The following is a 26,560-nucleotide window of genomic DNA, read 5'->3' on the forward strand; positions in this document are numbered from 1 at the left end:
CCTTGATAAGGGCAAGCATATCCTTGATATTTATTTGCTTGCATCTGTCCTTGGTATCCCACACCCCACGCACTTTTATCCCTTCTGAAACCACTCTCCAAGTAAAGTCCGAAGTGCCCGTGATGAGTGACTGAGTGCTTTGGAGCAAGGAGGAAGAGGAGACCCAGATTTAATGCATCGGTTGTCTCCACCAAAAAAATTATCTTCTGACAAACCCCAGCACTGGGATCTGAAAAGATAAAGGCTACTGATGCTGGGACCAGAGAGATTTTAGATACCACTATATATTTCTGATGTTGAGTTCTGACGGGGTATCATAAGAATCATATCATAAGAATCCTAGAAGCCATGAGACCCAAAATCTTCAGTTATTCCCTTGGAGTAACAGAAGTCTGAGTATAAAACCTTAGAAAGGGATCGAAATAAAGATCTATTTTTTCATGTGAAAGAAAAGCTGTTTGCACTGAGGTGTCTAGTTGACATCCCAGAACACAGTCATGTGTAAGGCAGTCAAGAAAGACTTCTGAATGTTCTCTTGGAATCCCAACTTGTGCAAGAGCTCTCTCACCCGAGAGAGACATTCCTGACATTTTGAAAAAGTCCAAGAGAGATTCCCGACATTTTGAAAAAGTCTGCAAAGATGAGAAAATCATCTAAATATTGAAAAATGTGTATACCCTTGTAGCCTGCAATGAGCTGTAATTGAAGCTTGACACTCTGTGAACACTCTTGGTGCAGTGGATAGTCCAAAGGGAAAGGCAGACAACAGGATGTTATCCAGACACACAAAACCTTAAGAAACATCTGAAATCTGGAAGAACAGGGATGTGATAAGCATCGTTTAAGTCTAGTGTTACCAGGAAACATGAAAGAATAGGTAACAAGTAGTGAAATGAAATTTTGAATTTGGGCACTATTACAAACAAGATTAGGAAAGAAAGATGCAGAACTGGTCTCGAAGGATTTTCTTTCTTTGGCACTAGGAATATCCTTGAATAAAACCCCTTCCCCAACTGGGAAGAACAACTTGCGTACATCACTCCTTGGGAAAGAATGTGATGAAGAAAAGGTGGAAACAAGTCTCTGATATGCAGGATGAGGAAAGACCCCTTTGTAAAGGGGGAATTTCTTCCCACTACCATCTGTAACCCTGATGAATGCTTTTCGGAACCCATGTTTCTGATCTGTTGTGAAAAAGAATAGTGGAGATTCAGATTTTCTGGAAGAGAAAAAGGGCCAGGGTGGGAGGCGGTCACAAGGTCCCTTAAACAGTCATTTAGATTTCTTGGGACTGTCCTTGGTTTTGAGAGGGTTGAGACTTCTTTTTGGAACTCCCTTGCCACTTCTTAAATGTCTGTTTGCCTGAATTTTGTTAAGACTGTTTATTCTGTTTTTTTTTTTTTTTTGTCAAAATTGGATTATGAGAAAGAAAATCTCTTGGACAATTTAGAAAAAGGAAGGTTGAAAAATCTTAGACATTCTCTGGATCTGCTTGCTAACTTCAAACTTTTTGTTCACTTCTGCAGTGGAGGGCTCAAACACAATCTCTATTCAAGGGAAAATTTAAAATCTCATTTTTTACATCATCTGGGAGGTTTCTAAGAATGAAATCAAGCAAACATTAAATCACTACAAATGGCCACAGCCCTGGAAGAAGTATCAAGAGAGTCATACACATACTGCAACCATAAGGTAGTGACCTATACAAAAGAAAAAAGTACATTATTTAAAGCAGTTTTTCTTCCCAAGAAAACTGTACACAAAACATTCCTCATACGTTCACAATGTCAGAACAAACTTAACATATGAGCCTGACAATTTAAAATTCTGAAAATCAAAGTTCCCGTACCTCTCAATAATTTTCCTATCCTTATTAAAAAGAGAATGATTGGAATTAACTAAGTGCTCAGCAGCAGTGGAGTCAACTGAGGCTATAGTTGCTGGGGTCAGGTTAGGGAGATGTATAAAAATTTAAAAGACTGAAGAACTTTACACATCCTGCCTGCCTTTTTAAGGACAGCTGGCTAGGTATCAGGAAAACTGCAGGCAGTACGGCACACATCCTCCAAAGAAGTCAGGATAGAAGGAATGGGTGTAAGTTCTGCAAAATCCTTCTTTAACAACGCATATTTTCTTAAGGACTGAGAAACCTCAGTGTTCTCTAATTGAGAATACTGGGACATTCTAGCAATGGTCTCAGAGAAAGAAAAAACTCCCAAAGGAAGAATCAGAAACTGTGCACTCTGAGTCTGAATCTGAAATCTGAGGACAAAATTTTGAATCCAGCCCTGCATCCTCCTGTTCAGATTCTGAATCTTGAAACTCTTCAGAAAATGAGGCATCTCTCTTTCTTTTACCAGAAACTATTCTATAAGAAGGATCAACAGCCTGAATTAAACCAGAGCCAATTCCAGTAAACTAAATCCTATCCAAAGAAATCTGAGGAGGTGTAGATACATATTTGATTTTCAGTTTCACTTTGACAGGAAAAATGAAGCCAACCATGTTACTAATTGAAGTCACTGCTTCCCCAGGGATAGGCACAGCATTTTGACACAACAAGGAAACTTCCCTGTTCTCTCTTCCAGAACTGACGAGAGTGGCTCTCCCTTGCCGATTGAGGGGACTGCTACAACCACAGTGGACATAGCTAACCTTGATCCACATAGGTGCTACACCAGAGGGATTTGGGGTAAAAGATGAGTGGTCTGAGGTACAAGAAACTGCTAGAGCAGTCTCGCCCACCTGTGGCTGAGGCAAACTGCTAGCCTACTGTGGTGGCAAAGGCTGTTTGCTTAACTTTTTCTTTACTGGCTGAAAGTACCGATTGTGGGACTGACCCATTTTCCCCATGGTCAAACTGAAAATGGTGCCTCTTTCCCAAGGAAGACTAGCAGCAAACGCTAGTAAAATAAACAGTCCACAATAGTTCTTTTTTTGACAGAAAAAACAATAAAAAGCACTTTCAAGCACTACAGCTGCCCCACAGAAAATACGTGATCAGTTAGTTTACACTACTTTTAAAATAATTAAAAATTGAGTGCTCAGTTTGAAAGTACGTTACAGTTTTGAGACAGTCTGTTAAAACACAACACTCCTAGGATAAAAAAATAACATCCCTGAAGAGGAAAGTAAAAAAATCAGAAAATATAAGAAAAGGCAATTTTTTTTAAGGGAACCTATCTGCCCAGCAAAGGAAAGCACAAAGCAACCGTTTATCCCTGAAAGCCTCAGAGAAGCATACTCTTTGGCAGCAGTAAAGATCTGAAGGTTTTTTAATTTGTTTTAAGTTTTTCCTGGGGGGATAGTCTTTTTTTTTTTTTTTAACACCTCCACTGAACCATCATCTGTGACACAGGCAAATCCACAACTATGTTGCTCTAAAATACTTGCTTCACACAAATGGAATCAAACTGTATCAACAAGTTCAAGCTCAGAAGTACCACAATTTACAGAGATTGCTACACATCATATAACCCAAGCAACACCACACAAATTATTCAATTCCTGCCCTTTTTTCTTTTCCTTTTAAAGAAGAAACTTCTCTACCAAATCATTACTTATGACATAGGCAATCACGTACTCATACGAATGAAAACAAACCATACCAACACAATCCCAGCCGCAAGCATTCCACATCACAGACTACACCAACACACTCCCAGTTGCAAGCACCACACATCACTGACAATCCACCCAATCATCTTCAGTCAAACACTACATAGCCCACTCAATTGCTGCCCTCACCCAAACCTCAATCCTCCCCTGCATGCACTATTCCCACAATTCCCACCTTCCCCCATGAAGCCTACTCCCAATCCTTTTCCAAAGATCTCAACCCCAACTGTTCCCCCCTGCAAATAGTATCCACCATCCCAGCACAGTTGGCTCAGACCTCGACCTCCACCATCCAGCAACAGCGCTTCAAGTAACCACCACAACCAGACACAGCAAGGCCCCACCACATCCAGGTAACTCCGACTCTATACTACAGCCCAGAAAAAATATCTCCCCTGTCACACCTACTCGCCCACCCAGCATCCCCGACAGTTCACCCTGCAGGGAACCCCCAAAGTCCGCCAACTCACCACATTCCCAGATAACATGCTCCCAAAGGTTTTGCACCCAAAGTTGTCTTTTGTTTTGTTTTTTCCAATAAACATCCTTATTAAATTATCACGTATGACATAGGCAATCTTACATTTATATAAATAAAAAAAAACACTGACACCACTTTAGTTGCTAACATTATACATCACAGACAGCATTGAAACAACTGTGGCTGCAAACATTACACATCACTTATAATCTAGCCAGTCATTGTCAGTTAAGCATCATATGGCTCATTCAAATCCTGCCTCTTAAACCTCATTCCTTCTCTGCATATATTGTTCCCACAATTCCCATTTTTTCCTATGCAGTTTGCACCTTCCCTTTTCTAAAGATCCAAATTCCAGTTGTTTTATCTGTTAGTATATTCACTACTTCTGATAAAGTTGGTCTAGACTTTGATTTCCATTTTTTAGTAATTGCTTTTTTGGCAGCCACCATAATTAGACTCAGCAAAGATTTACTATGTCTAAGCAATTCCAATTCTATATCATAGCTCAAAAAAACCATCTCCCCAGTCAATCCAATCCGCTCACCCAGCATCTCCGACCAGCAGTCTGCAAGGAATCTCTAAAGTAAACCAGCTCACTGCACTCCCAAAAAATATGTTCCCAGCCACCTCTTTCCTGCCCATTACACCTCCAACATTTGCTATCCACCTGAAGAAAATTTCTTTGGAGTCTACTTGGGGTATAAAGATACCTTTGAAAAGAATTACAGGCAAGGATCCTAAATCTTCTAGACTTTGTTGCATATTTTCTCCCCACTGTCTCTTTGCGAATTGCTTATACAATCTCTCTTCCCAATCATTTCTAAGCTCTTCTGAATGATTCTTATAGTTATCATGCAATATTTTATATGGTCTACTAATAATTAATTTAATGGCAGCTTCTGTTGTAGATTCTATTAAAAACTTTACCAGTGCTGGTCTTTCATTTAAGAGCCCCTTATTTCTTTCTCTTTGCCTATACTCTATCGATCCTTGACAGAGAAGGCAATCTCTAACCTGCAGTACAAATAAATTCTTGGCCTCTTCCCATTCTATTACCTTTCCCTTTCTAGTTACTTGATCCTAAAACCTTGGGTCCTTTCCAATTTTCTCAAAAAAAAAATTCCAGCCCCCTCTTGCCTATTATCTGTATCCCTTAACCACAGTCATCCATATCGGTAGAATCACTTTTCTCCATTCTCGTGCTGGTTTAGTTCTTAGACTACTCCTGTTATTTTATGAGTATAATATTCTATATGACTTTTGTTGTTTTCCTTAATAGTTTGCATCCAAAATCCCAATATCTCCTTATTTCTTGAGCTCTCCCGTATCATCATCATTCCTTTCCGCTATGAATTATAGATTTCTGATTGTGCTATGTATAAAACCTTAACTGTGTTGCTCCAAAATACTTGCTTAAATTGGGTAATCCTAGCCTGCCTTGTTTTACTGAAAGAATCAGCTTATTCCATTTGAGCCTTGCTGTCTTCCCTTCCCAAATAAAATCCTTCAACTCCTTTTTAATTGCTATCCACAGCTTCTCCTCTGGTAGATAAAAATATGCCTAACCTGTGTACAAGACTAAAGGGACTAAAACATTTTAATTGCTTGCATCTTTATATCCATATAACAAAGCTTCCAGTTTTTCAATTTTTGAATTAACTTCTGTTTAGTCTCTTCCCACATATCCTTAGGTGCCAAAACAGAGTCATTTCTAATCCACATACCTAAATACTTGATTTTATCATGTCCCCATAAATATGAATATTGTTGGACCAATTTGAGTGTGGGTACATAATTTACCACTATTGCCTTTGTCATAGCTTCATTAATTTTGTATCCAGAGAAGATTTGAAAATGTCTTAAAATATTCCACAACACTGCAATGTCCCTTTCTGATTTTGTCATGTATAAAATATCCTCTGCAAATAGTGCCTGCTTCTCCTGACTACCAGACCAATTATATCCTTGAATTTCTGAATCCCTTATTTTCTTTGCCAGTGGTTCTAACTATAATGCAAACAACAAAGGGGAAAGCAGATAACCCTACCTAGTCCCTCTACTCAAGCATAAGTTTTAAGCGAGGACCCCACCCCACTTTAATTTTTACCTCCAATCCCTCATATATACTCCTAATCAACCTTATAACTGTATCAGGGAAAGCAAATGCTTCCATTGCCCTGCACATGATGTCCCAGTCTACTCTGTCAAATACTTTCTCTGCATCAAGACCCACCAATAACAGTGGATCATCAATGCCCTGTTAATACTGTCAAATGTTTACCTAAACTCCACAAAACCACACTGATCTAAATCTATCAATTTTGGTATCACTTTTGCCATTCTTTTAGCCATTACAAACACTTTATAATCATGGTTTAGTATTGAAATGGGCCTGTATGAAGTTGGATCTGATAGAGCTTTACCCTCTTTAGGTATTACCATTACCACCACTTTCTTCCAAGATGTTGGTACTTCTCCTCTTAAAAGACTGTTAAACAAAACCTTCCAGATTTTATCAGTTTTTCCTCTCCTAGCTTCCAAACTTTCACAGGAATACCATCTATTCCTGGGGATTTTCCTGTAGATTGGTTATACATAGCCATTTTTATCCCATCTCTTCCTATCCTGTTAGTAACTGAACCTCATCTACCTGTAACCTTGGCATATTTAATTCCTTCATAAACAATTCCATTTGCACCTTTTCTTGATTTCCATATTTCTTTGCTTTATACAAATTTTCATAAAATTTCTGAAATATTTATATTATTTCCATAGGATCTCTTATGCAGGCTCCCCAAGTCTGGTGGCAGCCCTTTCCACTTTGTTACCTGAGTCGTTGTGCTAAAAGTTTTTGTGCTGTAGAATTATCAGAAACAGTTGCTTAACAGCAATCTTTCTACAGTCGTACATATTATTGAGGTAATCCCTTATTTTCTCTTTAGCATTCTGCAGTTGCGCCTTTTCTTGTTCTGAGAGTCCCCCTATTTTGCAATATTTTAACTTTTGTCAGTCCCTCTAAATAATTCTTGTTAAGTCTTAACCATATCTCCCCTTTCTTTATTTCCACCCTAGTTTTAAAGTCCACTTTAAATTTATCCCACTCCCTAGCTATATTTTCAGAAGAAATGTATACGTTTTCTTGTAGGTCCTGAATAGGTGGGAAAGCACCAGTGCCTCATTTTTATTTCATTACCTTGAGTTTTTATTTTAGTTACAATTGGTGTGGGATCTGAAATAGTTATTTGGTGAGTTTCAAGACCTTCAATTAAATGCACTTGTTCCTGGGAGATATAAATTCTATCTAGTCTAGCCCAGTTTTTGTATCTTGAATAATAGTATGTAAATTCACTCCAAACTCATAGTACTGAATGCACATCTTCCTTGCCAAAGATCTTCATAAATTTCTTCAAAAAACTACCCCCCCTTTGTTATATTTTCCTAGGCCTCCCAGATGCATCTTCACTGTTGCAAATCAAATTCTACACACTACCTATAAGCAATATTCCTTGCTGAAAGCTAATTATTTCTCCTAGAATTATCTTAAGCTCGATTACAGAAGTTTTAGGTGGAACGTAAATGCATGCCAGTGAAATCCCCTTCCCTTGCCAGTAGCCCCTTAGTACTATACATCGTCCATTATCTTTTTTTCCCTCTTCTATCACTATTGGAACTCTTCTTGCAATTAATCCAAGTACTCCTCTTTTCCTTTGTCTCAGAAATTCCACTGAATAACCCCCTTGAAAACCTTTACCAAATTCACATGTTCAATTCTTGTCAATGCATTGGTTCTGGTGACTTTTAACAGGCTATGTTCACTCACTCTCTACTTTCCGTACAATATTTATGATGTCTATGCTTATTTTGATGTCCTTATTTTATTGCTTTGAGTGTTATATTATTTCTTTTTGTGTTCTTTGCAACTATTAGAGCCACTGAGCACCTGGTCGGTCCCCCCCCACACACACACACACACTTGTGCAAGCAAGGACACCTCTCATTCCAGCTAAAAGCAAAAGAAACTCTAACCAGCAATCATCAAAAAATAGACTGCAGCCCCAGCTTTAACTCTGGGAACCTTGCTGTTGCCACTTGTGTAGTATAGGTGCCTGCTTTTGTGATTACTGTTATGCCTTGTTAAAATCTGTTACAATCAGCAAGAGTGCATACCCCAGGGGTGACTGCTGCAAACCTTCTTCCTTCTTAGCCTACCCCCACCCCTTTCATCCATATCACTGTTGATACATTTTGCTTAACTTATCTGTTTTATGTTAAGGTATTTAGCCCCTCTCAATAGTGTCATAGCCTTCCGTCCCTCCCCCTCAATACTTATTCTTCACTAATTAGGTACTAACTTGCTTTTCCCTCCCTTTTCAGCCAGCATAGGGCTCCCCTGAGTTACCTAATCACTCAACTTAATTGTTTTTCCCCCCTTCCTCTTGTACTTCCTCCATGCCGGGTCAACCCGATCCGTTCGTTCTCGCTATGCTGGGGCTCACTCTGCTCCCCTACCGCCATCCCCACCCACCCCCTTCAATTCCTTTATACTTCTCTACTCTCCACCCCCTTCATTTCTGACCAATCCCCTCACACTCAATACTTTTCCCCTCCCCTCCCATATACCTTAATACCCTCCTACCATACTTAATTTCATATACCCACCCCTAATCTCCTCCTCTCAAATCTGCCTTGGTCTCCATTCTGTCAATCACCTATTTCTCTCTAAACCTCGTACACCTTACTGCTCTTACTAGCATTCACCCAACTCTTCCAGACTGTCACCTCACCACCTTCTTATCCTCTTTCTCTTCCTACTAGCACTATCTACTTCATACCATACACCTCTGCATTACATAGCAACACCAACTCTCTCAAACCACCACCACCCACATAGCTACCCTCATATACTTTTAATCTCTCCTCACCTATTTCCTATCTCTCCTACCACTCACTATTCAATTAAGACTTATCCTAATGTTTCACTTTCCACATTTACAAAATCCATAACTCTATGTACACTTGGCCTACTCTCCTTACTGATTGATTTCATTGATACACTACACTTGGAAGGCAACATCCACCCCACCCTGGACCACCCCATCACCACATCTTACAAGCAAACATCCCCCCACCTCAACCCCCTCAACAATGCCCTATATCCACAATCCATCTCATAAATCCCTATTTTTCTCTAAATATCCAAAGCATTAACAAAACTACAGGCTTGCACTCATGGATTGACCAACTCCTCCCCCCACATCTTAACGCTCTCAGAAACCTGGTTAAAACCTCACATCTCTAACTCAGAAATCCTTCCCCCAGGCTACAGTATCTTACGTGCAGACAGAGCAATATCCTTTACTCCAACCAACTTACTCTCTCTCCACTCTCACTTTCCATACCTAGCTTTGCTCCTGCTGAAATACTAATAGTAAACGGTCACCTTAACCCCTATAAACAATTTGCCATTGTATCCATCTACATCCCCCCCAGGGGACAACATCCCTTATCCTTGAAAACTTTCGCCCCTGGCTCACTCTAAACATTCCTTACGCAACCATTATAGTTGGCAACATACATATATATTGGACTACTCTTTCTTCCTCATCTCCTACTCATAGTCTAAATCTGTATGGCTTCCACCAACTAATATCTTCCCCTACCAGGTCCAACAGAAGCTCTGCTTCAAGATCTATAATTGACTGGATTCTCACTTTTGACCCTTGTCTCTACGATAACCCCAGCATTCTCTCTAACTCTCTAAGTAACCATTCCCCTATTTATATCATTAGATACTATCAACACTCTCCCAGAGAACACCTTTACAGAGAATGTCATGATCTGATGAACTTCAATTCAGGCAATTTCATCTCCACTTTGTCCAACATAAACTGGTCGTTCCAGAAAAACCTCTCCCTTAATGATGCTGTGACCTCTTTCAATATGCTATTCCTAGATGTACTAATCTCTATGGCACCTTCCAGGAAAATCAGGGCGAAATCAAAATGTACTCCCTTGTTAACTAAGCAAACTCACTATCATGCATTAGAGGGATGCTGCCTGGAAAACCCGGGCCAAAAAAAAAAACTCCTCCCTTACTCCAATGCTATAAGAAACTTAGAAACAGGTGCAAAAATCTAGTCATCAGAGACAAAAAAAACTTTCTTTGCCTCCAGCCAAAGTAGCACACACAACAACCCTAAAAATTTTTTATCTAGCATAATTAAAATCCTCCACTCTGGTAAACCTCCTATCCCCAACCTGTTCCCTCTCACTGCCTGAGAGACTGCTGCTCTTTTAAATAATTATTTTTTTGAAACCATCCAAAAACTAACTCCAAATAGCTCTACTGTCTCCTCTCTACCTTTACATTCCACTCTTCCTTCCTCAAATGCATTCTCCCTACAACTAGTTCCTATTGCCTTCATCAAATCCCAAGTAAACTTATGCCCTGCTCTCCCTCTGTTGACAATCTACCTTCCTACTTTCTTAACACTGCAGCCAATGCTATTGCTTACCCTGTCTCTATCCTCATTAATCATTCTATTACTGAATCTCTTGTTCCAGATGTATGGAAATCCTGCTATACAATCCTGCTTCACAAAGGAGGAAACTCCACTGACCCATCCAACTATCATCCCATTGCTATACTATCACTCCTTTCCAAAATTCTAGAAAAGTGCCCACACTCAGCTACTTAAACACCTGCTACATAGATAACCTTGTTACTGCCACACAACATGGCTTCAGACTCCACCACAGTACATCAACAGCTCTACTCTCATTCACCCAAACAGCAGCAAAAGCCCGTGACAACAACCTACTAGTTTCCAGTTTATTTCTCGACCTCTCCAAAGCATTTGATACTGTATCTCACTCTAAACTGATAACTAAACTATATGACCTTCATCTCTCCACACCATCTTTAAGTTGGTTTTCTAGCTACTTATGTAATAGAAAACAATCGATAACTTGAAAACTGTCACCTCCACATTTCTTCTTAACAACGGTGTCCCCAAAGGCTCTATATTGGGTCCTCTCTTGTTCAATATTTTTACTAACAGTTTATCCTCTACTACAAACCTCTCCACACTCTTACAATATGTTGATGACTCGACCGTTATTACCAATTCCCACAGCATCCCAGAACTCCTTGCTCTTACCCAAGATACCTTTACAACCATTGAAACCTGACTCAAGGATAATCAACTAATTCTAAATCCAAAAAAACTAAATGTCTACTTTTCCTTCCTAAAACACTGGCAACACACAAATCCACTTTCTCTAGTACCTCCCTCAGCAATACCACTATCAGACCAGAATCCCATACTAAATTACTTGATGTTATACTTGGCGATGAATTAAAATTCGACATACATATCCATCATTGCATAAAAAAATCTACAGGAAGCCTGGTCTCCTGTACCATAACCACAAACTTCACCCTCCACCAAACCCTCCCTGGCCGGGTCTCTCCTATTACCCTGTCTTTTGTATGCAGCTTCAGTTTTTACTAACCTTCAGTCTTCACTTCTCTCTAAACTACAGCAAAGATACAATAAAATAGCTAGATTCACCTCTAATCTCCCCTACAAATTCTACCACTGCCTTGCCCTAAAATCATTACAATGGCCTGATGTCCCTAAACAATTGTTTCTTTCTCACCTGCATTTCACGCACTCATTTCTTAATAATCCCACTTCCTGTCCCTCCATCTCAAATACTGTATCTCTCTACATGACCCCCAATGTCAACTTCAATCTGGCAATCATCACCTTGATATTTATAAACCATCAAAAAATATTGGTAAGTCCCTATATAAATACTCTGTAGCTCACACCTGGAACTCCCTTCCACTTAAAATAAGAAGTGTCCCCCATAAGTTCTATTTCAAACTACAACTCAAACACTACCTTAAGACCAGGTCCAGCCCTTGCCAAGCTCCGACCTGATCTTTCATTTCTTCCTAAATTCTACTTTTGATTACTTGAAGTTTTTCTCTCCTTTTATCTGCCTTTCTTTCTTGCTCGTCTAACACTCTAATTTAAAGTTTATCTACAATCAGGTTCTTGTAAATATTCCTATCAGGGTTTATCCTGCTGCTAAGGTATTGGATTTTTTGAAACTTATAAATATTTTGTCTTTGTTTATTTCATTTTATGTAAATGTTTCTTCTCAATAGTACTTTTGTAATTTTTAGTCTTTGTAATAATTACTGTTTTTGAAATGTCTGTAATTGTAACTGGAGCTTTTTTCCTAGTCTCTCCACTGAAAATGGGCCTTTGGCTCAGTTGGACCAACCCGGTTAACAAATGGCCATAAATAAATACATTTCCAGGTGCGTCTCTTGTAGAACAGCTATTTGCACTTTACATTTTTTAATATAGTTCTCTACTCTTTTATATTTATCTTTAAGACCACTCAGATTGAAAGATATTACAGACAGCATCATTTTCTTAAACAGTTATCATTATCACCTTTTACGTATAACTGCTTTTTTGTTAAATGTCTAATTCCAACATTTATGTTACATGCATATACTGTTCGGTAGGTTGGTCTTTTATACAGTTGTTTCTTGTCATATCTAATTGAGCCTATTTCACATCTTACATAACATTTGTTTTTTTTTTTGAAAGTCTTTAAACAGAGCAAACAACTCCCCACCACTCCAAAACCTATCAATTTAATAACATACATAACTAAGTACATTTTCAAATATTTAAATTTTTGCGTCCTAATATGAGCAAAAGTTCTACACTGACAGCCACACAGACAGGCTAGAGTTAACCAAAAAGAAAGGTCATGTTAAAGACGCATGGTACACCCTGTGCTATTAGTAAGTGCTATTTGATTTTGTCTAACTTTACAGCTCTCCCAGCTGAAGTAACACTTGAATGCTTTCAGTAAACACTTTCTCCAAGCCATTTCTCTTTATCAAATTGTCTTCGAGTGACATGCAAACCAGACACAAAACTGCTAAGGATACCTTGTGTACCAGAAAAAAGCCTTACAATATTCAATATTCTATTTCATTTACATGCTTTCTAATAAACTTGTTCCTGGACAATGCCTAGGGTCTTAACACAGTCGTTTCCCTATGCAGGCATGGGAAAAATCACACTGATTTTCTTTTATGATACTCTCTTAACCAAACCTTTCCTCTCTCCACTTCAATCCCCCCACCTTTTTTTTTTACACTGCAGTGCCTACATTTCTTAAAACTGTACAAAGAAAAAGAGATAAAAGAGAAAAAGAAAAAAAAAACAAAAGCACCTGTTTATATTGGTATCCCCACTGCATTTAAAAAACTGGTACAACTTTACTTCAAGTCTAATTGGTTTTGTCTTATCTTTAAAGCTCTCCCAGCTGAGAAACATCCGATTGCTCTGAGAGAACATTATGTCCTAGCCAATTTCTTATTTTTCCTCATCTAATCCCCTTCCACCAGACTGTCTCCAGTTTCTCTATCAGATTGTTTCCATGGAGATATGAGAACCAGACAGCTAGTTCCTCTTTATCAGATTGTTTGCATGGAAATATGAAGATCAGCTGCATAACTGCTACTAAGTATATATGCACTTCCTAGAAAAAAGCCTCATAATATATTCTTTTTCATTTACTTGCTCTCTCTTAAAAACTAATTAATCTAAGGTCCTTAATCCAGTCATTTCTCTCTGCAAAAATGAGAAAAAGCACATTAACTTTGTCATGCCTTTTTAACCAGACTTTTTTTTTTGCATTGCCTACATTTCTCAAAACTGTGCAAGAAGAAAGAGAGAGGAGGGGAGAAAAATGTCCATACTTGTCTTTTGGTCGGCTCTCTTCTCAAGCTGTTTGGCAATCTGGGCATGTGGAAGTTTCACTGAAGCTTTGGAAGCAGGTCAGCTGTTATATCCTTGGCAGGATATAACCCACATTGCTCAAGCTACTGTAGCAGTGATCAATATGAAGAATATCTTATGACAAAATTGGGCTATTTAATCCAACTTACTTACCTGATTAATCAAAAATAAACAAATAAGTGAAGAATGAAAATCTGGTCCTTATCATATTACAATATTTTCTCAATAAGAGTCTAGGTGGAGAACTGCCCATGGTTGAAGTTATTTCACTCACAGTAATTTAAAGTAGTACTACTTGTTGGGTGATGGTGCCTCTCTGAAGTACCACTCTTAGCTCTCCTTCATTTATATAGGTGTCTCCCCAAACCTAACTCTTGTAGGTGAAGACCCAGAGGAAACATATCATGCACATCATATAAAGTTTGATACTTCTAAACAAGATAGGAATGACATCCATTTTTTCAGTGTGCAAGGCATGAATGTAAATAAAAGTCTACAAGATTTGAAACCAATACAGATAACTGCTCTCTTTATATAATGTGTGTGTCTGAAGTGTTAAGTCCATTTAAAAATTTGTACTGACTCTGCTTCCTTTATTCCTTGTAGTACTCCTTTTCCATCCTTCAGCAGTCTGACAAATGGATTAGCACCAATATCTGAGGAGACTAAGGCAAATGATACACCAGCAAAAAATGTGAACCTCTGTGCCACCAAATGAGAAGATGTTAAGTTGTCAATCTCGCCTTCATTCTTGCTTGATGGGTTCGGAGCCGATCCTCGGCTCCGACTCGGCACTTGCTAAGCTCGAGAGTCACTTTTACCAGCTCGAGGCAGCCCCATATCCCATGATGCAAGGCGGTAAGTACCCAGATCTCGTTTGATGACAAAAGGGCAATAGCACCTAGCATAATAACTTCCCAAAGGAAGAAAGAAGGAGAGAAAAACCTGCAGGATGGTAGAAGGACCAGCTCTGTATGGTCTTCAGAAGTATAACTCATTGTAGAGAAAGGTCTGTCCAGGCCTGGGGGAAGGAGGGAGGGTCGCAAGAAAGAAGGCGAGAGAAGACAACTAACATGGAACGTTATGGTAGGTACATAACTTCTCAATGTTAAGTTGTCAATCTCACCTTCATTCTTGCTTGATGGGACCGCGTCCCTAGCACCTCTATCCTGAGTGGCTCAATGGAACAGACTCTTGAGAACTGTAGAGCCAAAACTGGCTCTGTCCCTGGAGGCCAAATCCAATTTGTAATGGGAAACAAATGTATGAGGAGTGGCCCAAGTGGCTGCTGCAGAAATAGTGTCTAAAGGAAGTCTAGCTTGAAAGGCTGTAGAAGTAGCTAAGCTTTTGGTTGAATGTGCTTTTGGTTTTGAGCACAGCTGTTTTCCCCTGAGCCGATAAATTTCAGAGATGACAGAAGAAAGCCATCTAGACAAGGTCACTTTTGAGACAGGAAGGCCTTTCTTGTTATCAGCATAGGAAACAAAGAGTTGATCGGATTTCCTGAATTGTTTTGTTCTGTCCAAATAATATCTGAGTTGGCGGTGGACATCAAGATAATGTAATTTTTGTTCAGATCTGTTTGAATAGTTTGGAAAAAATACAGGGAGATCAATGGCTTGATTCAAATTGGTCTTTGAGGCGACCTTAGGCAAAAAGGTCGGATTAGTTCTCAATGATACTCTGTCTTTGTGGAAGACCAAATAGGGGGGGCGAACAGATAGAGCATGAAGTTCAGACACCCTCCTAGCTGATGTAATAGCAACCAGGAATAAAGTTTTCCATGAAAGAAATTTCAGGGAACAAGAAACAGCTGGCTCGAAGGGGGGAAGAATCAAGGATGTCAGCACTAAATTTAGGTCCCATTGAGGAGGAGGACTCCTGACTGGAGGCTTCAGGAGGAAAATTCCTTTCAAGAAGGCTCTACAAAGCCTGTGGGACATAATGTTGTGATCTGCGAACCCGACATGAAAGTTCGAGATAGCAGCCAACTGAACTTTGACTGTGGAAGAGGAGGAGCCCGCGTGAAAAATCTCTGCTAAGAAATCCAAAACTGCTTGAACTGGAGCAGTGAAGGGATCAATATTCTTGGCTTTAGCCCAATAAGAAAAACGTTTCCATTTGCTAGTATAAATCCTCCTGGTAGAGGATTTTAAGGAAGCTACTATGATGTCTCTAACAGGGTTAGAGATCATAGGAAGCCTGGCTAAGGAAGGAAGTGGAGCAACCATGCTGTGAGGTTGAGAGAAGGGATATAGACCGGTGCAGCTGACCGGATTGGTGAATCAGAAGATCTGGCACTGGGTCCAGATGCCACGGCTGCACCAAAAGGTGACGATGAAGGAACGGAAACCAAATTTGTCGAGGCCAATAAGGAGCAATGAGAATCAATTTGGCTCTCAAAACGGTTGCTTTCTGGATAACTTGAGGGATCAGAGGAAATGGAGGAAAGGCATAAAGAAGTCCCTGGGGCCAATCCTGGGTCAGAGCGTCTCTGGGGTGGCCTGGCAGTGGGAAGAGAGAGAAGAAGTCTGGGCATTTGCTGTTTTGGGGAGTAGCAAAAAGATCGCAACATGGGTGACCCCATTCCAGAAAAATCTCTTCCACTATAGATTGTTTGAGAGACCACTCGTGAGGCATGAGAATAGCTCTGCTCAATCTGTCCGCTAAAATGTTGGTTTTCCCAGGGATATGCGTTGCTACCAGAAACCGATGAGAGGAGATCGCCCATTGCCAAAGTCTGAGCGCTTCTCGACACAAGGGGTAGGACTTGGTTCCGCCCTGTTTGTTGATATACCAAACTACAGACATGTTGTCTGTGTGGACTGCAATTGTCCCTACGGGAAGAAAGTCGTTGAGGGCTTGCAACGTTAAAAGCACTGCTCTCATCTCTAGGACATTTATGTGCAGGTGGTATTCGAAAGGTTGCCACGTCCCATGAACCATCCTGCCCTGATAATGACCCCCCCACCCGATCAGGGAGGCATCCGTAGTGACAGTGGCTACCGGAGATGGGGGTACAAAGAGTCTGCCTTGGTGAATCTGGGAAGAAGCGATCCACCAAGCAAGATGATTCTTGCAAATCTGTGTCACCAGTATTTGGTGACGCATTGGAAGTTGTTGGTAAGACCACTGAGTGAACAACATCCATTGAAGAAGGCGCATATAGAAGCGAGCCAGGGGAAGAAGGGTAATGGCCGCAGCCATGAGGCCTAACAACTTTAGAACCATTCTGGCCTGTACCTTCTTGTTGGCTAGAATGATCCTGACATGATTTTGAATGTCTGAGATTCTTTGATCTGTAAGGGTAGCTGACATCCGAACAGTGTTTAAGTTTGCGCCTATGAAAGTAATAGACTGGCAGGGCAATAAGGATGATTTTTCGGAGTTGATCGAGATGCCCAATTGAGTGCAAAGATTTATTGTGTAATCCCTGGCTTGAACAAGCTGATGCCTGGTGGTGGCTGACAGGAGCCAGTCGTCGAGATACGGAAACACCTGGAATCCTTGACGTCTCAGGTGAGCCGTGACCACTGCCATACATTTGGTGAACACTCTGGGGGCTGTAGTGAGACCAAAGGGCAGGGCTCTGAACTGGAAATGACTGGACCCCAGCCGAAAGCGGAGGAATCTCCTGAAGCGTCTGTGAATTTTTATGTGATAGTACGCATCCTGAAGATCTATTGAGCACATCCAGTTGTCCTTCTGTAAGAAGGGCAGAATTGACTGAAGAGTGACCATTCGGAATCTTGTCTTCCTCACAGACTTGTTGAGTCTGCTGAGATCCAATATTGGTCTCCAGTCTCCCGTCTTTTGGGGACCAAAAAGAACCTTGAGTAGATTCCGGGCTCTGAATGATCTGTTGTAACTGGCTGAATGGCTCTTTTTTGCAGTAGTTTTAAGACTTCTAACTCTGCAATTTCCCTTAGACCGGGTGGTACATCTGGAAGGGAATTTGAGTGACAGAAAGGACTTTCCTCGAAAGGAATTCTGTAACCCTCGGATATGATCGACTGTACCCATCTGTCTTGAGTGAGGGAATGCCAGGCTTCTGGGTACAGCGATAGTCTTCCCCCGACTGCCTCCAAGGATGGACAGCCGGGCAACACCTCAGGGATGCTGAAAGGGCTTGTCAGAGAGAGGCTCTCTGCTTCCCTGGTTTTGTGGACCCCCTCTGCTTCTAGAGCAGCGTCTGTTATTGTTACCCCCTCTGCCTCTAGGGGTAAACTGACCACGTGAATCCGGCGTGACTCCTTGGGATTTGCGGAACCACATTTTGCCACCCTTCTGTCCTTTGGGGTAAGGTCTAGAAGGGGTGGAAAAACGGACCCCTACGGCAGAAAGAGTCTTGCCGTCCTGCTCACACCTGGTCAACGTTTCCTTCACTTGAGGGCCAAACAAAGCTGACCCATCAAAGGGAGAGTTTGTGAAGGACGCCTTAAAGGGATCTGCAAAATTACAGAGCCGCATCCAGGCTTGGCGTCTAAGAGCCACACCTGTACCTGTGGCCCTACCCGCTCCATCAGCAGCATATGATATCAGTCGCATGGAGGAGTTAGCAATAGAATTAAGGGTTCCTAGCTGCAAAGCAATTTTTTCTTGAGCCCCTGCAGCTGTAGGATCCTGTACTGCTTCACCTAGCTCCTTAAGGATATCCCTCTGGAGTCTGGTGAAGTGACATAGGTAGTTCAGCGAACGCATAGCAAAGGTCGCTGAAGAGAACATCCGCTTACCATATCTATCCATGGTCCTAGAGTCCTTATTAGAAGGATGGACAGGTACGGAAGGATCTGCAAGTTCCTTCTTAGTGGCAGCCACCACCATGGCATCAGCAGGGACACCTTTTGTGAGGAATTGCTTGTCCGACGGAGCAGTAATAAATTTAGAAGGCCTCCTAGGGACTGGCTCTACAGAGTCAGGAGCAGCCCATGCCTTTCGAGCAATAACCTGCATAAGGGGGTCGAAAGGCGGAGACACCCAGGAGGTGGAGGGCCGAGATCCAAACGCCTCCAGGTATACTGACTCATCCTCAGAGGGATTATTGGTGGGCCAGTTTCCCCTCTGTCTAAGGAGTTCTAGGATGTCTGAAAAGGAGACATCCTCAGAGGGGGATCTTGGGGATCCCTCTGACTCATCTAAGTCAGTATCTGAAGTGATAGACTCGGGGGAGTCTACGTGTTTCCTCTTACAGGTCCTCTTTCGCGGAGGATCTCCTGACAGATCAGGAGAATCCTCGGAAGAGGGGGTTCTTCCCAGTGGGGAAACCTGAGGCGGTGGATCTCTGGGTCCGGGAGCAAGAGAAGTGGCAGAGATGTCAACAGGCACCATAGAGGGAGGAGCTAAGGGAACAGACTGCTGGCTGAGTCCAGTGGCCAGCACACTCTTCATCACCTCGAAGGCTCCCCTCCCAGGGAGGTCCGAGAGAACCCGTTCCAAAGAACCAGGAAGTCCAGGACCCACCGAAAGGGAAGGCTCCGAGGCAGATGTCGGAGCCGAGCTCACCAAGGCCGAGGCTCCAAGGGGAAGAGTGGGGTCGGACAAGGGTCCGATGTCACTCACCCCCTCAGAGGAGACCAGGGAAGCCCGACCACCGAATCCCTCTAAGGAAGGTCTCGAAGAGGAGATAAAGAGTAGAGGCTGAAGGAGCAGAAGGGGGTATCTGTCCCTCAGCCGTAGCAGAAACCATTCCCGAAGACTCCAACTCCAAACTCTGTGGTAGAGTCGAAGGAGGAACTGCAATGGGGTGTGGACTAATAGTCGTCTGTTGAGACGGACTATGTAGCATTTGGGCCAGTGCCTGTGATTTTAATAATCTACTGACCACTCTCTCTAAATCATGGTCAGAAAGCCTGGATGACCTGGATGATCGGCTCCGATGGCTCCGTTCCGAGAGGAGAGGAGAAGCCGGAGCCGAGAGTATCGGCTCCAAGGAAGGGGACCTAGACCTCTTCCTCGAAGGAACCATCGGAGCCGAAGAAACTCTGTAAGCTGTCGGAGCCGACAACTTCTCGGCACCGACAGAAGGTTTCAATGCATCGGCTCCGGCCGGAGCCGATACAGCCATAAAAATAAGGGTGTCGGAGCCGATCGGCGCCGACACCGAAGCCTGAGCCACATGGTGATCGGAACCGATCGGAGCCGACACCGAAGCGGTCGAACCAGAATCGGCACCGATAGCCATCGGTGCCGAAGGTTTGTGCAAACCAGAATCGGCTCCAGCCGGAGCCGATCTCAACTCTGAAAGAGTCGGAGCCGAGGCCGCAGGCTTGGACACAGAAGCCTGGGCCTTGGAAGACTTAGAAGTCTTAGATGGAGCCGACTTAGCCGGAGAGCCCTCCGGCTTAAGAAGGCCCCTCAAAATAAGCTTGTTTCTCCTTTCCTGCAGGACTCTCTGGCTAAAAGAATGACAAATCGCACAGGAGTCCTGCAGGTGGAGAGGTCCCAGGCAGTAAAGGCAAGAAGTGTGACAGTCTGTCAGAGACATTTTCTGACAGCACGAGTCACACTTCTTAAAGCCTGAGACCCTTTCCTTAGACATGTTGAAAACACACACATAACAACAATTGTCCAAGAAAATTTTACAATCCCAAAAGGGAAAAAGTATTGTCTCACAAACACACACACACACACCCTAACAAGGGGGGGATGGGATGGGAGAAGGCCTGACTAAAAAGTTTTAGTAGAGAGGGAAATTTAGTCAGGAAAGGACTAAAACTAGTCTAAAACTATTAATTTTAACTTTAAAAATGACTTTAAACTGAAAAAAGGGGCAAAGAAGTAGTGTGTAAATCACTTACCAGGAGCTGGCAAAAGGAGGACCTCATCAGCGAAGCGGCAAACGAGATCTGGGTACTTACCGCCTTGCATCATGGGATATGGGGCTGCCTCGAGCTGGTAAAAGTGACTCTCGAGCTTAGCAAGTGCCGAGTCGGAGCCGAGGATCGGCTCCGAACCCATCAAGCAAGAATGAAGGCGAGATTGACAACTTAACATTAACAGTTTACATCTTTACTGGTATACCTTACATCTTACTACTGTCAAAGAAAACCACTAACCATCTTTAAATGTTCAATGATCTACTATACACTTTGGTTCCTCCAGGAAAACAAATGCATATCTCCTTTGAATGTTCACTGGCACACCTTAATTTATCCAGTGAAAATTACTTTCCTTTAGAGTTATCAAATATAAATTTTAAAGTGGCAATGTCTTGCTGCACATCCATTTACACTGATACCTTCATGAGGATGGCGAGTTGACTTTTCATCTTTTCCTAAACTGTAGTTATTACAATTTCCCCTTGAACAAAGTAATTTCATAACTGTATTAGGAATCTTAGAGTACTTCTGTTGAGCAGGAAGTCGTTGCTACTTTTTTAGTTCACCATCTCATACATGTTCTCCTATTCAACATGCTTCAGAATTCTCATCATCTTCAACTGTTTAGGTTTTTTAGTAGCCAGATTTCACATTTTTTAGCATCTTATTTAGGCAGTTAAATTAAAAAAGTATAAAGCTTGCAAATTTTCTCACTGTGAGTTGCCCACAGACAAAAAATAAATAAAATAAAATAAAATAAATAAATAAATACAAATTGTGTGACAGTCTTCTGGTGCTATCTGTGCGCACATATTTTACTGGATTTAGGGAGGATGTCATTAGCACTATAAAACTGATTAAGTACCAGAATTCAAAATTAAGTCAGCACAATTAATCCTTAAAGAGCCTTAGAAAAACCTTTGCAATCAGTGGAAATGCACACAGAACATTCCCACCCATGGAATGAGATGGCTTTCCCCAACATTTCAGGCAGAGAACTCTGCAGGGAATTCTTAAAATAGGTCTGTTTGTAAGGAATTCTGGAGTACAATTTTTTAAAAGGAAAAAAAAAACAGACCTATTTGAGGTGCCCCCCACAACTGGATCAATTCCTGGAAGACCCCCTGATGTCATTTTCATTTGTGAGGGTCTCCCATGGTCCTATTCAGCTTGTCTGTTACAGTATTTTGCTGTGAAAGAATGTACATGGCCTGAAGAGTCCAACAGAGATGGGTTTACACTTTCCAGGCCTTTACAGAATGCCTATTTAGAGGGTACGATCTCATACTCTTGTTTGTTTATATATCATATTACTCTGGTGCTGCCTGTGATAACCTGAAGAGGTCCTGGGGATCAGAGATGGCTTAAGGCTTTAAAGCATTGATTACTGCCAACATCTTTTTAACACCAATGTGCCTTTGTCTGTCCTGCTAGTTCACATTCTTTGTACTTTCACCTCTTTATATACAGCCCCCAAGCAAAATCTGAAGCATGTGCTATAACTGACTGAAGGGGAGATAAATAGATAAGTGAAAACCTGGGATGAAAAGAACTGGTCCATCCACCATAATATCTTCCTCCTCACAGACCTCATCAAAGGGATCTGAAATGTAAGGGTGTTGATGCTGGTATCAGACTGTCCCATAGGTACCACTGATTTTTTTTCTCAAATTAAATCTGCCCAAGGAAATCATGAGAATCTTAAGAGGCCAGAAAACTCAGAATTCTGAGAAATTCTTTGTCAGAGACCATAATTTATTTGAAAAACCTCAGGAAGGTGTGTGTGTGTGTGTGTGTGTGTGTGTGTGTGTGTGTGTGTGTGTGTGTGTGTGTGTGTGTGTGTGTGTGTGTAGTTCTGCTTAGGCCAGTGGAAGAAAAGCACTTCTTAGTGAAATATGCAGAAGACTTCCCACAGGAAAAATATATTCTGTGTGAAGGGATGAGAGATAATTTTGTTAACTACTTGAAACCTCATACAGAGCAGGAATTTCTTGACATAAGTTGGAGAACTTCCACAAATGGAAACAGTCTGCAAATATATGACAAGTGTCCAAATATGGAAAAAAGTGAATGTCTTGAAGACTAAACTATAATTATTGGAGCCAGAAACTTTGTAAATTCCTTTTGTGTAGCATACAGGCCAAAGGGTAAAACTGATATTTTTACGATGTTTTACTTCTGGATTACATTATTTTATCTAAAATATTTGTCAATAGGAATGCGATGGTAAGCATTTTCTGATCTTATCATGAAACTGAGTAAAGGAATAGTAGGTAACAGGGTTTGAAGGGACAGAATTTTTAACTTTGGAATCTTGATAAAGAAACTGAGAAAGGAATGGTCTAAGACTGGTCTATCATGATCCTTCTTTTTTGGCATCAAAAAGATGTTTGAATAAAAACCTTTGCCCCTTTGATCTGTGGGCACTATCTATATCACCCTCAGAAACAACATTTGCTCCAAAACTGAAGGAAACAGTGATGCTGGTTTACAGAATGTGGAGGAATTCCTTGAAAAGGAGTAAGAACTCCCACTGCCATTTGCACTCCTGCTGGATGACTTTCCAAACCCATTTGTCTGAAACAATCTGATGTCACTGGGGGAAATGCAGACCTACGCTGAGGCTCAGGATGCCAGGGTGGGAGGGTGAGGATGACCTGGAGAGGCAGACAGTCATTCTGATATTTTGGACTATCTTTTTTTTTTTTTTTTTAAAGACCTTTATTATGTTACCACATAAGACATGAGCACAGACACATTAATAGTTAAAAAATCAAACCAAATTAACATTGGTCATATCCATCTGTTAGACATTACACATTTTCCTTTTTTAATTTACTCCAACATTACATAAATTGCTCAATTCCAGCCTTCCATTAAACCTCATTCCTCTTCATGAACATTTTTCTGCATGTATTGTTCCCACAAATTCCTTTATTTCTATGTAATTTGTTCCCTCCCTTTTCTAAAGCTCCAACCTCTAGTTCTTTTAACTCCTTTACAATATTCAGTACTTCAGTTATAGTTTGCTTAGATTTTAATTTCTGTTTTATAGTAACTGATTTTTTGACAGCCAATACCATTAAACTTAATAAGGTCTTGCTATGTACAGGTAATTTGGATACTGTGCCACAGCTGAAGAGCAAAATTTTATTAATTATACCCACCCTCCTCAACATTTATGGCAGAGTACACTTCAGGGAGTTCTTAAACTTGTTGTACTCCTAAAAAACATATTCATAGTGACATCCCTTATTCTATCAAACCTGCAGCATTTGCTATCAGAGGAAAAATTCTCTAGTATCTGCATGGGGTATAAAAATATCTATGCAAACAATTCCAAACAAAAATACTAAACCACCTGGACTTGGTCGCATACTTGGGAGCCATACAGATGTCCTTCCATTGTGTCTTTCTCCCATTTTTAACAGTGGCTTCTGCTCTAGACTAAATTAATAACTCTCTCTACCAGAGCAGGTCTTCACTTATGACTCGCCTATCCATTTCTTTTCGCCTATAGTTCGATATCAACCTTTGGTAAGTACGGCAGTCTCAAACCTGCAATCGAAACTAACCCCCCACTCTATTACCTGTTCCCCTCTAGTTATCTACTCAGTATATTGGCTCCTTTGCCAGTTTATTCCAGCCACCCTTGCCCGTTTTATGTACCCCTACTTGGAGTTATCTCTATTGGAAAAACCTCCTGTTTACATTCCAGTGTTGGCTTAGTTCTTAAAATACTTTCTGCAACTTTGTGAATATTCTGTATGGTTATTATGCTCCTTAAGGATCTGCATCCAAAATCCCATTATCTCCTTATTCCTTGAACTGCCCCCATCATCATGCCTTTCCACTTTGAATTATAACCTTCTATTTGTGTTATGTATATTAACTTGAACAGTGTAGCTCTAAAATATCCCTTCAAATCAGATAATCATAAAGCACTTTGCTCCACTGGAAGGATCAACTTATCCCACACAACTCTTGCCCTCTTTCCCTCCTAGATGAATTACTTCAACTATTAATTAACCAACCACAACTTCTATGGTTGATAAATTGTCTGCTCCATACACAAAATTAAAATAACTAAAAACATTTTCACTGCTTGCATCTTACTATCCATATCCATAAAAAGAGCTTCCAGATTCTCAATCCTTGTATTATCTTTTGTTTAGGCTCTTCCTCCACATCCTTAACTGCTATAACAGAGGTCTTTTTAATCCATACTTCTAAACACATCATCTTGTATGTCCACATAAATATGGGTATTGCTGAACCAATTTGTGGGTGGGTAGATAACTTAAAGCTATACGCTTTGTTTTATCATCATTAATTTTACATCCCAAAAAGACATGGAATGGTCTCAAAATGTTCCACTATTCACTCTGTGAATAATATAACGAACTAGAGTCAATTTTTCAGAAAGTATCATTATTCAAGAAATCATATACACTTTTCAGATAGACAGTTTTATCTAAAATCACAACTGCTCCACCTTTGTCTGCCTGTTTTATTATAATACAGATACAGAATACTCTTTTTTTTTTTTTTTTTTTTTAATTGCAAATAATGAATGATATTAGCTTAGAATTATTTAAAGGACCACTACGGGCAAACAATGAAAAAAAACATATATTTTTTATCTTGCCATGATTTATTGCACTTTCTAAAGCTGCCTGCAGCAAAATAAGTGCGCATTCCTAATTTTATTTTTTTTACTCTTGTCTGCCCTCATGGGGGCAGACATTGTGATTCCTTTGGAAAGCTAAATCTGTCTCAATGCACAGACTGTGAGAACAAATAGCCCTACCATTTGTTGTCAGACTAGACTTCCATTCACTTAGAATGGACCACCTGAAAAAAAATGCCAAGTTTGAAAGTCTGCAGCTCATGTGTCATTGACTGGTATGTGCCGAGTTTGACAAATGTAATTCCTACTGATGTACTACACATTCTCTGAAAGAAACTTGCAAAAGTGTCAACAAATTACTGAGATAAAAAAGACTTTTCACAAGGAGCAATTTTGCAAGTTTCAGTTCCTGGCCAAGTTACTCCTCCCATCTCCCCTCCTTCAGTGGGCTACAGTCTCACATTTCCAGCTTGGGTAGATTCAACTATTTTGTCAGCTTTGCATGACAATAGACATAAAAAAAAATCACAGCCTGGTGTGCCACTATGTATGTCTCTTCACTTCTGAATAGCATTTCCCCAGGAATAAAAAAAAAAAAAAAAAAGCACACACAGTCCAGAGTTTGGGCCAGTCTATCCATTTCTTATTGTGCACAGTAAAACATTCAGTTTATAATACATTTTGGCTGCTGACATGGTTATCTTTACATAGTTCTTATAGCATAACCTGAACTTATTGTATTCAATGCCAAGCTTTACAACAGTTCTCAATTTCTTAACAATGACCTCCCACGCCTCTGATGTGACTCAGTACTTTGTCAATATACTGTAAATACATAGATTAATACAAATATTTGTGCACATATGACACGTACAATAATACACACATACCATCATTAAAACAAGATAAATGCAATATAAATCATATCAATATAGTTATGATTTCTCGTTTATGACCCTGTTTGTCTATGGAAATTTTTTTGAATTTATGTTCAAGCAGTTGTATATTTGTTGTATATTATCTTGTTTAATTGTTTCTCAATATTCTAACCATTGTGTATGCTGATTCAGTTGTAAAACTGATTTTATATTTTCTATGCTCTTTGTACAAAATAGCTATATTTGTATAATTTATTTTTATTACTTTTTTATAATTGTTTACTACGTATCTG

At 40.6% G+C, this 26,560-nt stretch overlaps 1 protein-coding gene across 1 annotated transcript in view; it reads right to left on the reverse strand.

The window, feature by feature from the left end:
- Nucleotides 1-26,560, reverse strand: part of XRN1 (5'-3' exoribonuclease 1) — a 2,408,514-nt gene that overhangs the window by 852,346 nt on the left and 1,529,608 nt on the right. Inside the window, exons 28-29 of the mRNA XM_044071018.1 lie at nucleotides 12,473-12,488; nucleotides 3,840-3,854 (exon numbers count right to left, since the gene is read on the reverse strand). Of these exons, the coding sequence (XP_043926953.1) occupies nucleotides 3,840-3,854; nucleotides 12,473-12,488 (31 nt within the window). The remainder of the gene's footprint in view (nucleotides 1-3,839; nucleotides 3,855-12,472; nucleotides 12,489-26,560) is intronic.

The sequence above is a fragment of the Protopterus annectens genome, chromosome 5.part0, assembly GCF_019279795.1.
Source record: "Protopterus annectens isolate FY-2018-M chromosome 5.part0, PAN1.0, whole genome shotgun sequence".
NCBI classification, from domain to species: Eukaryota; Metazoa; Chordata; order Ceratodontiformes; family Protopteridae; genus Protopterus; species Protopterus annectens.